Consider the following 18,482-nt stretch of genomic DNA (forward strand, 5'->3'; position numbering starts at 1 on the left):
GAAATTACAAGCCAATTAATAGTGATTTCCATCTAACCAAAATATTCAATTGGCGCAAGCGCAAATACGTTTTAATATCAAACATGTACATACCGAAGAAACACATTAAACATAAAGTGGCTGAATATTACACTTTGGGTATATTTGCCTAAGGTTTTATTTTTTAAATTATTCTGCGTTGGGAGTTTGGACCTCCCATAGGCGAAACTGATCATAACTAGTTCTCTAATATGGTGAGACCATTTTAAAGATAAAATAAAAAAAATTGGTATGTATAGTGTTAAAGATATCAAATGGTCAATCAATGGACCTATTTAATTAAGAAGTTTTGGTTTCGAACATCTCGTTTGGTTGAGTATTGATTTACATGTTTGGAAGAAGTTGAATCTCTTTGATCTGAGTTTAAAATATTATTTAATTACAAAAAAAATAAGTTTCTGGTAACGTTACGAAAACTCTTTTAACTCTTTCAATTAGAAAAGTGTAATACAATAATTACTGAAAATATGGATCATAAACATATTGTAACAATGTGGATCATAAACATATTTGACGAAGAAGATCTTGAAAATATATTGGCGCTTTTATTGACTGTTAGTAAACAATATCATGTAAAATGCGACATGCAAATGTTTTTGCACGTTTTACCAATATGCGAAGTCTTAATCTATACTCAAATTTGGTAGAACACTAGTACCCCATTCTCACATGTATGAAGCATGGTGGTTGGGAAATATTGACTTTGACATGACGCTTTTTCAGCTAATTATGTCGGTGCCAAAATAAAATTGTTCAAATATCACCAAAGCTTAAGCTAGATTTAATTCTAATAAAAAATATGTATATATACTAACTATGATCGTACGCAAGAACCTAAAGCAATCTTCGAATCATATTAAAAACGTGAATATTTAGCTATTTATGTTGTTTATGTACTACTACTGACCAAGAGAAAACCACAATGATAGCTGTATATAGTCAAACAACACCACTTTGTGAAGCTAAAAGGTAAAAGATGCAAGTTAAGTGTTGTTACTAAACAAAAAAATACACACAAATTATACGTATTTTCTCTTTTTTTTTAGTTTATTTTAATCTTCAAGCTCCTCTCGTTACTTTATCTATGTTCTTCAACCAATAAATATATACTAATACTTTTCCACAATTTGAAAGTCAACAATGATTTTATAGTTCAAACACAGCTTATGAAGATGATGTTTCCAAAGTCCTTATGCTATGAGAATAATATGATGATGGCATATTTAAACATGACGAGATATGCATGTTTAAAAAGACAAGTGTGATGAAAATTAAAAAATTACTAGATATTAACCCGTGGTACACGCGGAACAATTTTTTAAAAACTAATATTTAATTTTTTTTTAATTATATTTAGTTTGTTTTGTTTAATTAATTTTGTTTGGATTATTAATTATTAGAACAATAATAAGGGAATTAAATACATAATTATCTAATTTATAAGCTATTGTCTCATTAAGTCACAATATTATCAATGATTTAATTGTTTTACAAAATTTTAGTTAAATTACCTGATTTAATATTTTTTATATTCTAATATTAGTAGTATTGGCCAAATAATTAAATGAGGATTTAACCCGTGTTTCAAGACCGAATTAATAATATTTTATATTTATACTAATGTTAATTCAAACCATTATGTATATATAGATATTCATTTTCTAAATAAAATATATACTGAATGAAATGTTTGTCCTCTTGCTAAAGTTAAATATTTGTGAATATTGGTTTTCTAATCATTCTAAAATTGGATTTTCGGTCTAGGAAATTCATTAATGTTAATATAATTATGGAGATTATAATTTTTTTTTTGACAAATCTGTTGTATACATTTAAATTTGAGAGATTGTAGCATTCATAAAAATAGTTTTCGGGATTTAATGGGTTAAAACTTTAATGGGTAGAGTTGGTTTTGGAAAAATCATAATGTATAGATGTTGTTAAGATTTTTTGACAATAAATGTAACAAATGTTGGTCAATTTAAGAAAATTTAGTATTTGAATTTTTCTGCAATGTTATTTATGGAATTGTTTTAGGAGTTAACGTTGTAAATAAAAGATATTAAATAAGCAAAACGAAAAAGGTATAAACTAAAATGTATTTCAAAAATAATAATATAGATATGTGTTCATATAAATACAATAGAATTATAACAAGGCGGCCCAATAATGAGTCTAATTAACCCAAAATGATCTACGGCCCGGACATTTTTCTTCACAATCTTTTGTTGTGTTGTCACTTGTCGCTAAGTTATACCAACTACAAGTCAAAGTCAACTCTTTAGCCCAACATGTCGAAAAGTATCATTCCGTTCATATTGCTTGTGTGTAGACAGACATTAAGGCATACATATCATATAGGATTAAAATTATGTTTGGTGCATTTTCTTCTCAAATCTGTTCTCAAAAATCAAAACATATATATTCTTAATTACAAGACAAAAAAAAAAAGATCGTAAAAAGCATTATGGGGTTCGTCACATTAATTAAAAAGTACAAGATCCCAACAATTGAAAGAAAATAAAAATGAAACGAAATGCACATATATATGGATTTTTGCAACATACATAAACCAAAAAAAAATTGATTTTCTGATATAAAAACATTGTTTTCAAAGAGAGATGAAACCTTCGCTGACAAGCAAACCAAAGAAGAGGACGAAGAGGCCAGCACCAAGAGATTTGCCAGGATCAACATACGTCTGAGAATAAGCACCAAGAGTCAACGCAGCTCCAACGAGCCCGATCACCAAAGATTGCATGTTTCTTCTGCTCACGCTTCTTTGCCTTGGCTTCACCTTCTCTTCTTGATCTACAACATCTTGTTCTTGCTTCTCTTCTACTTTCTCCGTCTTTCTTCTTTCTCTAACCATTTTTAGGATTCTTTGATGAATGGAGAGATTCTGATTTATGATTCTATGATGTGGGTTTGGTTGTTTGTTGTGATTTGTTGTTATTATAAGTTAATGATGGAGACAAAATGTGGTCTTTTGGGGATTGCTTTGAGGCCTTTTGATAGACAGAAAAGTCAACTCTCTTATAGAAGAGTAAGTGGTCGGTATAGATCCAAAACTATTATATTTTAATTACTATTTTGTTATAAACAAACAAGTGGTCAGAGTTGAAGTTAGGCTAATGTTTCATGTTTACAATATTATAATAATGTTACTCCAAAATTAATATAAAATTTAAATGATTGTCGTTATGTAAAATGTGAGTTGTATTTATTCTGTCTAAATTTTTTTGACCTGTCAATAATTTACATATTACAAAGGAGTAAGAAATATACCAATTAAATGTGATGTCAAAAACGTTATCATGTTTTTCTGAAATAAATTACTTAAAAAAAATATGTGAACGATTATTTTTTTTATCATTATAAATAATCAAACAAAAACGAAATAATTAATATGGTTCAGTTGGATATAAATATTATTTATTCAATTTGTTTGACAATAGAAGATTTTTAAAAAATAATTTTTTTTTTAGAAGTATTAATTTTTATTTTTGGAGTAATTTTAAAAAGGGACATTTTTAGAAATACCTCTTTTTCCATATCCTTTTTTAAAATACTCCTTCATATTTACCATTTTTAAAACTACTCCTCTTTATGTACAAAATAACCAAATTATCCATTTTTGAATGACAACAAGAATGTACAGTCACTAAAATAAAAAAACTTTCCCTCAAAAAATAAAAAATTTTACTGCCAAAAATGAAAAATTTTCCCGCCAAAATAAAATAAAAATTCCCGTCAAAAATTATATTTTCTCGCCAAAATCGAAAAAATTTTCCGTCAAAAATTATTTGTTTCCGCCAAATTTTTGAAATTTATACCTTTTAAAAACCTTGTAAACGCTTTTAAAAACCTTGTAAATTTGTTTACAAAGTGTTTAAAAACCTTTTAAAAACTTTATAAAAACCTTGTAAACGTTTTTACAAGGTGTTTAAAAACCTTTTAAAAACCTTGTAAACGCTTTTAAAAACTTTGTAAAAACGTTTACAAGGTGTTTAAAAACTTTTAAAATCTTTTTTAAAAACATTTTGAAAACCTTTTAAAAACCTTATAAAAACCTTGTAAAAGCGTTTAAAAGGTGTTTAAAAAACCTTTTAAAACTCTTTTCAAAATCTTGTAAAAGCGTTTACAAGGTGTTTATAAGATTTTTATGAGGTTTCTACCTTATAAAAACTTTTAAACACCTTGTAAATTTTGTTTGGCGGAAATTTTTTTTGTCGAAACAAAAATTNTTTATACCTTTTAAAAACCTTGTAAACGCTTTTAAAAACCTTGTAAATTTGTTTACAAAGTGTTTAAAAACCTTTTAAAAACTTTATAAAAACCTTGTAAACGTTTTTACAAGGTGTTTAAAAACCTTTTAAAAACCTTGTAAACGCTTTTAAAAACTTTGTAAAAACGTTTACAAGGTGTTTAAAAACTTTTAAAATCTTTTTTAAAAACATTTTGAAAACCTTTTAAAAACCTTATAAAAACCTTGTAAAAGCGTTTAAAAGGTGTTTAAAAAACCTTTTAAAACTCTTTTCAAAATCTTGTAAAAGCGTTTACAAGGTGTTTATAAGATTTTTATGAGGTTTCTACCTTATAAAAACTTTTAAACACCTTGTAAATTTTGTTTGGCGGAAATTTTTTTTGTCGAAACAAAAATTTTTTTTGGCGGGAAAATATGTCGGAAATTTTTTGGCGGAAAAATTTTGTTTTTCTTTTTATTGAATAAAATATTTTTTATCTAAGTGTAAAATGTCATTAAAAATTACAAATTCTGTATTAGAAAAGACATACTAGCACCAAACTACAACATTCATTACAAGCCAAACTTAAAATCGCACCCTATGCTGATCTTGAGGTAAGCCGTTCAAATCCCAAGTCCACACACATACATTGAAGTTTGCTGATCTTCTCACATATTGGCCCTCTAGTACAATTTTAGTTGCAAGATTTATGTCCTTCTAGAATCTCAAAAAAAAATCACACTTGATATACAAACGTTATTTTTTGTGAATATCCACAAAAAATTAGGTCGCCTAACAAAAACAATGAAAGAGATCGTCTAATACCCTTTAGCACATCGACACGTAACTTACTTCAAATCGTTTATTCATGTTTCGTGCCAGGAAACGGGTCAACCCCCACTTTTTAAGTACTTGATTATATTAGTAATTAAGAACAAAGATTAGTGCTTACCATTTGAGGACCATTGTTGAGAACCACTAACCACGTCTGATGTTTGGTCTCGGGCTTTTCATCTATATATATATAGATCATGACGTTGACCCTCTACAGTAAATACCAGCCATCAGATCAGAAGAAGATTGCTACTTGCCACTACGGTTGAAACTTGTAGTCGAAAGTCGAAACACATTCATAGAAAATTTTGTTTACTTATTATTTTCATTTGAAAATTTCTTAGTTGTTTTCTTTAAAAAGTAATTCGATGAATACAACACATATCTAAAACACAAGGTATCTTAATGCAATTTTGAATGATAATTATTATTTAATAAATCAATAAAAAAAAACCCACAACGTACATATGATATAGAGTTCAAACTCTAGACGTAATCTTCTACTTGTAGTATTTTCTTAAGATATAAGGCTCAGTCATTATTGCTCCAAGCTCAAGCTCAAGCTCTAGCTCTTGCCCAATATAGAACTAAACATGTTTTTTTCAACCGATACAATAATCATATAAATAAATATTGTTATTTTTATTCTTTTTTATAGATATTAATAATTAGTTTAAAGAATGGACAAAAACGTCATCAGTGATGTGATAAGATTGTTCTTATCGCATCAACAGAATGGATGGGGAACCACAGGTGAAATGTTTCTGGTCAAAATGAAAGCTTTGAGCTACATATTAAAGTTTTTGAAACAGAAAGTTTTTGTAATAAAAGAAAAAAATATCTTCAAAATTAACATCTAAAGTTGCCTATTGAACTACGCATCTTCGTAATAGTAGCTAAATATAGCATTACACCAAATTCAATTTTTATAATATATCTTTGGAACGATGTTTATGTTATGGTTGGTTCGAGTCTACATCATATTTGTATATACATAACAAATTATAAGTGAGAAATTATTAAATAATAACTTTATTTCTCTGTATGTGTATATTTTTCATTTGGATAATAGCGATTTAAATAGTTTTAGAAAAAGAATCATTTGATACCAAAACAGTGACCAAATTATTTGTGAGTTAATAATATAAACTAGTATAAGAGCTTGCCAGCTTGGGCTGCTCAAATTACTTTATCCTCTCTTCAAAAATATCTATTTCTGTATAACCATTAAACAAAAGATTACAGCTCAAATGGACTACAAGGTATCAAGAATTGGGGAGATAGTAAAAGGAGAAGAAGTAGAAGATTCAGAGAAGATTGATTTGCCACCTGGTTTCAGATTCCACCCAACAGATGAAGAACTCATAACTCACTATCTAAGACCAAAGGTTCTAGACACTTTCTTCTCTGCTTTAGCCATTGGTGAAGTTGATCTCAACAAGGTCGAGCCATGGGACTTGCCTTGTAAGTTATATTAGGTCATTTATTTTCTTGGTTTCTAAAAATCTCTCTGTTCCTTTAACTTAGAACCACTCTGTTTTCTTTCTAGGGAAGGCCAAGATTGGGGAGAAAGAGTGGTATTTCTTCTGCGTAAATGACCGAAAATACCCGACCGGTTTAAGGACGAACCGGGCTACTAAAGCTGGTTATTGGAAAGCTACTGGCAAAGATAAAGAGATTTTCAAAGGGAAATCTCTTGTGGGTATGAAGAAAACTTTGGTTTTCTATAAAGAAAGAGCTCCTAAAGGAGTTAAAACCAATTGGGTCATGCATGAGTATCGATTAGAAGGCGAACATGCCATCGATAATCTCCCTAAAACCGCTAAGGTAATATATATCATATATGTAAGAGTTCTCTGTTTTTTGTGAAAGATTGATATATATATATACACTTTAATTCATGAGGTTTTGTTTTGTGTTGGATGTGAATACAGAACGAATTTGTTATTAGTCGTGTGTTTCAGAAACGGGCAGATGGTACGAAGGTGCATATATCCGGTTTAAGGATGTTCGGTTCAGGGGTTAACAAATTTGAACCGGGAGGTTTACCTCAGTTGATGGATTCTTCTCCATATCTAAAGAGCAGAGGACGAGACTCTTTGGCTGGAACCGCCGTTGGTTGTTTGTTTTCTCACGTGACCTGTTTCTCCGATGACGACAAGAGTCTTGTGGACGAGCTTAAAGACAACTCTAAAGCTACCAGGTTTGGTTCTTCATCGACTAACTTGATGCCAAACATTGTTTCTACGTTAGACTACGATCATCTTTCTCTGCAAGACGATTCTTCCATGCTGAAGATGTTGCTTGACAGTGAAGAAACTCAATTTGAGAAGAATCTTGAGAATTCCGGTTCATTGGAGAGCGAATTAACTGCGAGTTCTTGGCATGGTCACAGTCCTTGTTCAACTGGTCCGGTGAATTTTGATAACGTTTGGAATTTCTGAAATTTGGAAATTGGAACATCGAAAATTGGAGTATGGAAAAAAAAAAAACATTAGGGTGGAGGGGTATATAGGGTTTAACAGTATATCTGTATATGTGGTATGTGTTTGCTTTAGATTCTAGTATCTAAAGGATTCTTAAGATATACAAATGTGATATTGAAAGATTCTTGTAACATTTTGTAAAAAAGAACATTGTAGTTAAAATAATCTCTACTCTCTTACCATATGAACTCCATTGGTTGTGTCTTTTTAATTTGTGAAAATAGACCACATTGACACAATTTTGCAAAAATATTGCTAGATTGACACTCTCCTTTTGGGAAAAATTAGAATGACACAATTTAGTGTTTAAATTACCAAAAGCCCAATTAAAACTGTAAAAGGAAATAAAAATTAAGTAATAAAACAAAAAAAAATCGATTAAATCAAAACACCCTAAACCCGACATTTTTTTTTTTAAACACTAGAAAACTTTGTGTCGTCCGTCGGCGAAGAACGAAGAAGAGGTTTTACAGTCCCCAAAAAAACCCCGATCTGCCGTCATCTTCCACCGGCGATTAAGAGCTGTAATCACGGTGTTCACTGCTCCATCCAAATACAGACGCCGGCATAGTTGAGTTAAAGAATTCCGACGGCGAGATAAGAACTTAGCGGCTTCGGTGGTTGGTGATTTGTAATCACCGGTGTTCACTGCTCCATCCAGTTACAGACGCCAGCGTAGTTGGGTTAAAGAATTCCGGCGGCGAAATAAGAATTTAGTGTCTTCGGTGGTTGGTGATTTTCTCCGGCGGTGAGTTTTTAATTGGATTATTATAAGAATGAACAGAATTGTTAATTGCAATTGTAGATTAACCTTATTTTTGTTTTGGGTCTTGCTCTTGTGACAGATTCGGTGGAAGGATTAGGCTTCTTGTTTTGGGTCTTGATCCTCAATAGCTTCATAATTCCGGTTAGGCTTTATGATATGATTTTTTTCTCCAATTATCCCTGTCTACATTATGCAAGTTCTTTGATTTCCATTGAATTGTATGATGTTTGTATGATTTTAGAGTCCTAAGGAGGATTTGATATACAAGTGGCATTGGAGTTAACAGAAGATTAAATCAACCATTTGCAGATAATTGTGGAAACTAAAAGCAGGTATATCTTTTATCCTTCTTCACGGATGGGATTTTTGTTTTTCTGTTAGTAAATTTACAGGATTCGATCAACTATGGAAATGTTTATAATTTGCAGATTAAGATTATTGCTTTCGAGAGTTGAATGTTTGTTTTTTACATTGGTTCTTGATGTCTATACTGAAGCTAATAGTCTGAACAAACCTTTTTTCTTCTTTTCTTGGTGACTCTTGTTTGGTTTTAGTTATACTACATCTGAGTGTTGGTAGTGTGTGTCAGAATTCTAGAATATATAGTAACCAAATGGCCATGAATTGTTACGTAAGTAGTTCTCTTTTGAGATCATTGGATATCTAACATTTTTAAGTAATAGAGAAATGATTATATTGTGTCACTAGTTTCAATTCCAACTGTTGTCCACAAGTCTCAATTGATGGTCATGAGCTTCACTTTTTATATATTTTGGGTCTTTAGTTATTGAAGAATTTGGTCTTGATTTTATATATTTTTCTGTGTTGATTTGTTGTTTTTTGATATAATTGTTTATCGGATTCTCTTTGACTTGTATTAATGAGAGATTTGATATATTATTTAGGAATGACATCTTCAAGCAATAGCATCAAATATCCTCCTCTACTGTATGAAGAAGGGAAATCGCCTCTCCAACATAGGAGCATGAACCACAACTGTTTTGTGTCGAAAATTGGAATTTTGAGAGAAGGATTAGGGGTGGATGTGTGGGAGAAACTGAAGCAATCATCTCTTGGAGTGTTTATAAAGTTTGCTGAATTGGAATACACATGGGCGGCGCAGAAAGTTCATTTTCTACTAACACATCAGCTAAGAATCAACAACATTCATGAGGTTTGGTCTTTGATCGGTGATAGGCCAATTAGATTTTCTTTAAATGAGTTTGCGGAGATAACAAGCTTAAATTGTGATGCATTTGACCCTTTAGACAACTTTGATGTTGATCACCATGATTTCTGGAAAGAAATGAAAATACCAACAACCCTTGATGGTCCTATGTGGAGTGAGTTGCTAAAGGTGATGGATTTTAGCAAAACATGGCATGTTGATAAGAGGATGATGGTTGGTAGGTTATGTCTATTGTCAGTATGCGTACATGGAATTCATCATACATCTAGAATCCCATTGGCGACCGCTAAGAGAGTTTTAGATCCAGTTGCTTTTGAAAAACATCCATGGGGTCGGGTGGCTTTTAGTAGTCTAGTGAATTCTGTTAAGATTGTAGACTATGATAGAGATTCATACACCATACATGGGTGTGTTCATGCTATGTTGATTTGGCTATATGAGAGTGTTGCTGGTATAGGAGAAAGTTATGGGTTTAGAAGGACAGAGACGACTGGTGTTCCACTTCTTGATTGGCGATCATCTCGAAAACGTATCAACTTCACAAACTTCATCAAAAAAGAGAAGGATTTGCACCGACAGGTTAGTAGTGGTGCTAGTTTGTTACTATATTTGAAAAAAAACATACTTTTCACATGTTATTATAATTTGTATGAATTTAAATTTATATTTTTCACAGGTTCGTGTTAGGCATATGGTTCATGTTTCAGAGGAAAACATGTATCCTCTATGGTTGGACGCAGATGAGCATACGGATCCACACCTAGACGAGCTACTTAAAGATCTCATTCATAACCGTTTCTCTCTAGATGCTTGGAGTTGTGTCAAAACAGTTGGTATAAGTTCAAAAAAGAAGAAAAGAAGAGTTGAAGCTGCTAAGGAGAATGACGACAGAGGGTACAATCCTAAGAAAAAGAGATTGACAGATAGTGATCCCAAATATGAAGAAGGAGAAAATTTAACAAACATGGAGGTATGGTTTCGTTATTCTTCAGTTAACATGATTACCATTTTTTGTCTTCTCTATTATGATATTAACGAAGATGTTATTGCAGGATGCCAAGGATGAGAAGTCAATTTCTTTTGATATTTGGAAGGCGATTGAGAAAATGAATGAGACTATTTCTGACATGGGCAAAACCATCAACAGTCGAATAGATGCTTTGGAGAGCAAATTTGAAACATTTGTTGAGAAAAAAATGAATGTGTTAGAAGAGAAGATGAGTGAGAGAATTAAAGCAGTGGAGAAAGAAAGAAAAGAGCCAAAAGACGCTGATGTACCAAATGATGCCACTTCGCACACCATTGAAGATGATGAGGGAACAAGTAAAGCACCAGTAAGTTACATTTTCTCTTATCATGTTCAGTTTTTTTTTCACTTTCTGATGCTTTTAAAACTTATCATGTTCTGATTTTTTTTTCACTTATCACGTTCTGATTTTTTTTAAACTTATCATGTTTCTGATTTTAGAATAAAAAAGAGTTATTCACGTTCTGATTTTTTCACGTTTTAAAACTTATCATGTCTATCATATACTTATCACGTTCTGATTTTTTTTTCACTTATCATGTTTCTGTTTGGTTGCAGTCATGGATGGTTGAGATGAAGCAGACATCACATGATGAATTTCCAGTTCAAAGGGTGGTGAGGAAGGTGTACACTGTCAAAAATAATAAGAAGAAGGAAGAAGATGAGATATCAGAGAATCTTCCACTCTTTGAGATGAAGGAATCTGTTAAGGTTGAGAAGAAGGAATCTGTTAAGGTTGAGAAGAAGAACACTTCCAAGAAAAAGAAGATACATGGTTTTAGCTATGACGATGTTGAAGATATTACTACCCAAGTTCAGAAGGCTAAATTGAAAATAGCTTCCAGTTCTGAAGAGACTTGGTCGAACCAGGAGGATCAGTTGGCTAGTAAAAAACTTGAGGTGACACTAAAAAGCCTTGGAGATGCTTTAACAAAGTTTGATGAACCTGGACCTTCAAAGCAGCCAAGACGCATCCCACAATTGGCTGAATCGCAGAAGTATCCTTACCTTGGTAACTCAACAGTCAAGCGGATCATTACAGAGGGTGATACTGTGTTATGTGATCATCTTAAGCCTGCAGATGATGAGAAACATCAGAGACTTATGGATTTCCTCAGCCTTGATAAGTATACTTCAACAACTCTGAATTGTTTATAAAAGTTACTATCATTATCTATATATGTACTAACTCATTTTTTCATTCACAGGGAGGAACCACTTAGCACCAGCAACGCAGCTGTGAGATTCTATGGGAAAATTATGACTCCAAGGAAACATTGGCCAAGCAATGACTATGGATGGTTGACAGACCATGTAAGTAAATTTTTTCTTATTTTTGTACAACTGATTTAATGACTATTGTTATGTTCCTTATTTTAGTTATTATTTTTTTTTGAATGTAGCACATGGGTTGTGCAATGGCTATGTTCCGGAGAAGATATATGCGTGAGACTTGTCCCAAACAACGCATTGCCTTCTTAGATCAAGATCTGATCACAACATTGCGGAATGACTACAAACAGTTTGATATGGGGCCTAAGAATTTCGTGTTTAGGGATTCCTATGTGAAACACGTTTATGGTGAATTTCCTGAGGAGTCAGCTACGCACAAGAAGTGGTGGATTGATGTGGATAACTTATACGCTTGTCTCTTTGTCAATGAAAACCATTGGGTGGCTTTGGATATTGACTTGCCGGGTAATAAGATTCACATCTATGATAGCATCCCAAACATGGTGAGTGATGATCAAATGGCTCTTGAATGTTTGTTTTTAAGGCGAATGATCCCAGCGATGTTAAGTGACATGATTCCTGAGACGATCCGTAAGAAGAGTAAACGTATGTTGGAATTGAGAAGGGTGAAGAAGAATGTCCCTCGAAATGAAAATCCGGGTGATTGTGGTATGTACGCTCTAAAATATATTGAATGTTTAGCTCTTGGGAAAGCATTTGATGGACTTTGCGATGAGAACATGTTGTCTCTTCGGATTAAGCTTGCAGCGGAGTTATATGATGAAGTCGGAGAACTAGCCATACCACCTAATATGTTTGATTCATATCCTAGAGCTAAAGATATTAAAATCCCTTCCCTCGTTGATGAGTCCTTGTAGACTATTGTGTGTCATTGTTTCTTTTTTGTTATTAACGTTCTTGTCTTTGCATGTGATAAACTACGTTCTTGTCTTCGCATGTAATAAACTACGTTCTTGTCTTTTTTACCAAATATGTCTTTGCATGTCTTTGTTAGTAACATGAATATAATATGAACTGTGAATATAATATAAACTCACTACATTAGTGGACACACTACATTATGCAAGTTTATCATATACTATTGCTTTTAGGATTAGTGGACACACGTGAATATAATATGAACTTACTACATTATGCAAGTTTATCATATACCACGAGTATACATAATGATTATATAATTTTAAATTTAAACGTGCATAATGATTAAATTTTCAGAATAATTATCTAATGTTTTTAGGATTACTTGTGGTACACTTGTAATCATAATATGAACGAACTACATTGTAATGACAATATTTAAAAGAAAAAGAGTTCTATATCAATACATGTCTTACAATTTAAAAAGAACAAGAGAATATAAAATAACTTGGATGAAATAACTAGGAATTTATAGAGTACATGTCTTACGGTTGTGTCTTACTTGGTTGCAATTACCGCATGTGTATAGTTTTCTTGGTTTCTTCTTTTCCATTGCAATCTCCAATGCGAATTTAATTCTTGAATTTTTTGGCCTATCTGGTTGTTGTTTAGGGATCGGTGCTGAACATACCTTCGTTATAACATGTCCTGGAACAGATTTATCAAACTCCCTTGGCATGATGGCATTCGCGTAGGAAGTGTACACATAATTTTTTCGATAATAAGGATGACTCATTGATATGCGAGAGATGTTTCTGTATTCACCGGCCGCAATTTCGTGTGCACAAGGGAGCTTCTCAAAGTCAAACCTGCGACACGTACACTTTTTATCTCTCAAATTGACAACATGCAGAGATGTTCCACTTGTTACTTGTACTTGGTGTTCNAGAAGAGTAAACGTATGTTGGAATTGAGAAGGGTGAAGAAGAATGTCCCTCGAAATGAAAATCCGGGTGATTGTGGTATGTACGCTCTAAAATATATTGAATGTTTAGCTCTTGGGAAAGCATTTGATGGACTTTGCGATGAGAACATGTTGTCTCTTCGGATTAAGCTTGCAGCGGAGTTATATGATGAAGTCGGAGAACTAGCCATACCACCTAATATGTTTGATTCATATCCTAGAGCTAAAGATATTAAAATCCCTTCCCTCGTTGATGAGTCCTTGTAGACTATTGTGTGTCATTGTTTCTTTTTTGTTATTAACGTTCTTGTCTTTGCATGTGATAAACTACGTTCTTGTCTTCGCATGTANATTGGCTGAATCGCAGAAGTATCCTTACCTTGGTAACTCAATAGTCAAGCGGATCATTACAGAGGGTGATACTGTGTTATGTGATCATCTTAAGCCTGCAGATGATGAGAAACATCAGAGACTTATGGATTTTCTCAGCCTTGATAAGTATACTTCAACAACTCTGAATTGTTTATAAAAGTTACTATCATTATCTATATATGTACTAACTCATTTTTTCATTCACAGGGAGGAACCACTTAGCACCAGCAACGCAGCTGTGAGATTCTATGGGAAAATTATGACTCCAAGGAAACATTGGCCAAGCAATGACTATGGATGGTTGACAGACCATGTAAGTAAATTTTTTCTTATTTTTGTACAACTGATTTAATGACTATTGTTATGTTCCTTATTTTAGTTATTATTTTTTTTTGAATGTAGCACATGGGTTGTGCAATGGCTATGTTCCGGAGAAGATATATGCGTGAGACTTGTCCCAAACAACGCATTGCCTTCTTAGATCAAGATCTGATCACAACATTGCGGAATGACTACAAACAGTTTGATATGGGGCCTAAGAATTTCGTGTTTAGGGATTCCTATGTGAAACACGTTTATGGTGAATTTCCTGAGGAGTCAGCTACGCACAAGAAGTGGTGGATTGATGTGGATAACTTATACGCTTGTCTCTTTGTCAATGAAAACCATTGGGTGGCTTTGGATATTGACTTGCCGGGTAATAAGATTCACATCTATGATAGCATCCCAAACATGGTGAGTGATGATCAAATGGCTCTTGAATGTTTGTTTTTAAGGCGAATGATCCCAGCGATGTTAAGTGACATGATTCCTGAGACGATCCGTAAGAAGAGTAAACGTATGTTGGAATTGAGAAGGGTGAAGAAGAATGTCCCTCGAAATGAAAATCCGGGTGATTGTGGTATGTACGCTCTAAAATATATTGAATGTTTAGCTCTTGGGAAAGCATTTGATGGACTTTGCGATGAGAACATGTTGTCTCTTCGGATTAAGCTTGCAGCGGAGTTATATGATGAAGTCGGAGAACTAGCCATACCACCTAATATGTTTGATTCATATCCTAGAGCTAAAGATATTAAAATCCCTTCCCTCGTTGATGAGTCCTTGTAGACTATTGTGTGTCATTGTTTCTTTTTTGTTATTAACGTTCTTGTCTTTGCATGTGATAAACTACGTTCTTGTCTTCGCATGTAATAAACTACGTTCTTGTCTTTTTTACCAAATATGTCTTTGCATGTCTTTGTTAGTAACATGAATATAATATGAACTGTGAATATAATATAAACTCACTACATTAGTGGACACACTACATTATGCAAGTTTATCATATACTATTGCTTTTAGGATTAGTGGACACACGTGAATATAATATGAACTTACTACATTATGCAAGTTTATCATATACCACGAGTATACATAATGATTATATAATTTTAAATTTAAACGTGCATAATGATTAAATTTTCAGAATAATTATCTAATGTTTTTAGGATTACTTGTCGTACACTTGTAATCATAATATGAACGAACTACATTGTAATGACAATATTTAAAAGAAAAAGAGTTCTATATCAATACATGTCTTACAATTTAAAAAGAACAAGAGAATATAAAATAACTTGGATGAAATAACTAGGAATTTATAGAGTACATGTCTTACGGTTGTGTCTTACTTGGTTGCAATTACCGCATGTGTATAGTTTTCTTGGTTTCTTCTTTTCCATTGCAATCTCCAATGCGAATTTAATTCTTGAATTTTTTGGCCTATCTGGTTGTTGTTTAGGGATCGGTGCTGAACATACCTTCGTTATAACATGTCCTGGAACAGATTTATCAAACTCCCTTGGCATGATGGCATTCGCGTAGGAAGTGTACACATAATTTTTTCGATAATAAGGATGACTCATTGATATGCGAGAGATGTTTCTGTATTCACCGGCCGCAATTTCGTGTGCACAAGGGAGCTTCTCAAAGTCAAACCTGCGACACGTACACTTTTTATCTCTCAAATTGACAACATGCAGAGATGTTCCACTTGTTACTTGTACTTGGTGTTCGTCGATATCTTGGACAGTAAGTAACTTAGCATAATCCACACGACCCTATAAAATATAAAATACGATGCCACATTATATTTGAAACATAAATAACCAACATCAACATTTGCTAAGAAAGGATAAAAGAATAAACCTGGAGAATTTTCTCTACACCACGTGACAAAACTGTGGTCATCTTCAATGCATCACTCCTCCTATCTGAAAACCACCTAGTCATCATGGACCTTATTTCTTCCAATAGTTGTACAATAGGATAACTCCTAGCATGTGACATGACATTATTCATTGATTCTGCAATGTTGCTTGTAAGAAAGTTGTACCTATCACCTGGGAAATGTACACGAGTCCACATACGCACATCAGCCCTTACGAGGTACTCATGTAGTGTTGGATTCATGGCTTCTATCTGATCAAATGTGGTTTGAAAGTCGATAAGTCTACAAGCATTCACCGCCTTTTTAACCAAAGCAAATTCTGCTCGACCTTTAAACCGGACCAAAATATTTTTGTACATATGGTATGTACATATTCCCCTACTAGACTTCGGATAGACCTTTTTAATAGCTTTCCCAATGGATTGATGCCTATCAGAAATAATGGAAAGGCTTTCATCATCTGGTATCACACAGCTGAGTTGCTTGAAAAACCATTCCCATGATTCATCATTCTCTATATCAACCACGGCGAAAGCAATTGGAAAAATCTGAAAATTAGCATCTTGAGCTGTTGCTGTCAGAAGTGTCCCTAAGTATTTTCCTTGTAAAAAAGTACCATCCACAACAACCACTTTCCTCAAGAATGGAAATCCCTGTATGTTTGCACCAAATGCTAGAAAACAGTACTTAAATCTTTGAGCGTCATCAACTTCAAGCTGTGTAAATGTTCCAGGATTTGCCCTTTTTATCATATACAAATATGTAGGCAGCTGCTCATAACCACTCTCTGGACTACCCCTGACCAACTCGCGAGCATGCCTTAGCGTTCGATATGCCTTCCAATAATCCATCTATCAAAAACAATATTATTTTAAATTGTTGTGAAAATAAATAAACAGTATAATGGTAAATAGAACTGGAAGGAATAATTTGNGAAGTGGTGGATTGATGTGGATAACTTATACGCTTGTCTCTTTGTCAATGAAAACCATTGGGTGGCTTTGGATATTGACTTGCCGGGTAATAAGATTCACATCTATGATAGCATCCCAAACATGGTGAGTGATGATCAAATGGCTCTTGAATGTTTGTTTTTAAGGCGAATGATCCCAGCGATGTTAAGTGACATGATTCCTGAGACGATCCGTAAGAAGAGTAAACGTATGTTGGAATTGAGAAGGGTGAAGAAGAATGTCCCTCGAAATGAAAATCCGGGTGATTGTGGTATGTACGCTCTAAAATATATTGAATGTTTAGCTCTTGGGAAAGCATTTGATGGACTTTGCGATGAGAACATGTTGTCTCTTCGGATTAAGCTTGCAGCGGAGTTATATGATGAAGTCGGAGAACTAGCCATACCACCTAATATGTTTGATTCATATCCTAGAGCTAAAGATATTAAAATCCCTTCCCTCGTTGATGAGTCCTTGTAGACTATTGTGTGTCATTGTTTCTTTTTTGTTATTAACGTTCTTGTCTTTGCATGTGATAAACTACGTTCTTGTCTTCGCATGTAATAAACTACGTTCTTGTCTTTTTTACCAAATATGTCTTTGCATGTCTTTGTTAGTAACATGAATATAATATGAACTGTGAATATAATATAAACTCACTACATTAGTGGACACACTACATTATGCAAGTTTATCATATACTATTGCTTTTAGGATTAGTGGACACACGTGAATATAATATGAACTTACTACATTATGCAAGTTTATCATATACCACGAGTATACATAATGATTATATAATTTTAAATTTAAACGTGCATAATGATTAAATTTTCAGAATAATTATCTAATGTTTTTAGGATTACTTGTCGTACACTTGTAATCATAATATGAACGAACTACATTGTAATGACAATATTTAAAAGAAAAAGAGTTCTATATCAATACATGTCTTACANTGTACAACTCTCCTAGAATATGATGATCTGCTTGTCGGGCACGCATAGAACACTCTGTTACTGAACATGTATGTGCTGAAATAAACACACGGACCTCAAACTANTGGATGAAATAACTAGGAATTTATAGAGTACATGTCTTACGGTTGTGTCTTACTTGGTTGCAATTACCGCATGTGTATAGTTTTCTTGGTTTCTTCTTTTCCATTGCAATCTCCAATGCGAATTTAATTCTTGAATTTTTTGGCCTATCTGGTTGTTGTTTAGGGATCGGTGCTGAACATACCTTCGTTATAACATGTCCTGGAACAGATTTATCAAA

At 33.0% G+C, this 18,482-nt stretch overlaps 4 protein-coding genes across 4 annotated transcripts; 2 read left to right on the forward strand and 2 right to left on the reverse strand.

Annotated features, from left to right (window-relative positions):
- LOC109133475 lies at positions 2,491-3,047 on the reverse strand. Its single transcript, XM_019246685.1, has one exon. The coding sequence runs from the start codon at positions 2,909-2,911 to the stop codon at positions 2,651-2,653; it is 261 nt and encodes an 86-aa protein (XP_019102230.1). The 5' UTR covers positions 2,912-3,047; the 3' UTR covers positions 2,491-2,650.
- On the forward strand, positions 6,275-7,788 carry LOC104790544 (NAC domain-containing protein 59-like). The gene is made up of 3 exons (XM_010516319.2): positions 6,275-6,584; positions 6,670-6,947; positions 7,055-7,788. Exons 1-3 carry the CDS (start codon positions 6,371-6,373, stop codon positions 7,562-7,564), a joined length of 1,002 nt encoding a protein of 333 aa, XP_010514621.1. The 5' UTR covers positions 6,275-6,370; the 3' UTR covers positions 7,565-7,788.
- On the forward strand, positions 9,559-12,699 carry LOC104698759. The gene is made up of 6 exons (XM_010414156.2): positions 9,559-10,140; positions 10,238-10,531; positions 10,614-10,895; positions 11,147-11,715; positions 11,797-11,902; positions 11,992-12,699. Exons 1-6 carry the CDS (start codon positions 9,679-9,681, stop codon positions 12,697-12,699), a joined length of 2,421 nt encoding a protein of 806 aa, XP_010412458.2. The 5' UTR covers positions 9,559-9,678.
- Positions 15,677-17,099, reverse strand: LOC104698760. Its single transcript, XM_010414157.1, has 2 exons — positions 16,227-17,099; positions 15,677-16,138 (listed from the first exon to the last, which is right to left on the reverse strand). Exons 1-2 carry the CDS (start codon positions 17,097-17,099, stop codon positions 15,677-15,679), a joined length of 1,335 nt encoding a protein of 444 aa, XP_010412459.1.

Source organism: Camelina sativa, chromosome 6, assembly GCF_000633955.1.
Source record: "Camelina sativa cultivar DH55 chromosome 6, Cs, whole genome shotgun sequence".
Classification (NCBI taxonomy): Eukaryota; Viridiplantae; Streptophyta; class Magnoliopsida; order Brassicales; family Brassicaceae; genus Camelina; species Camelina sativa.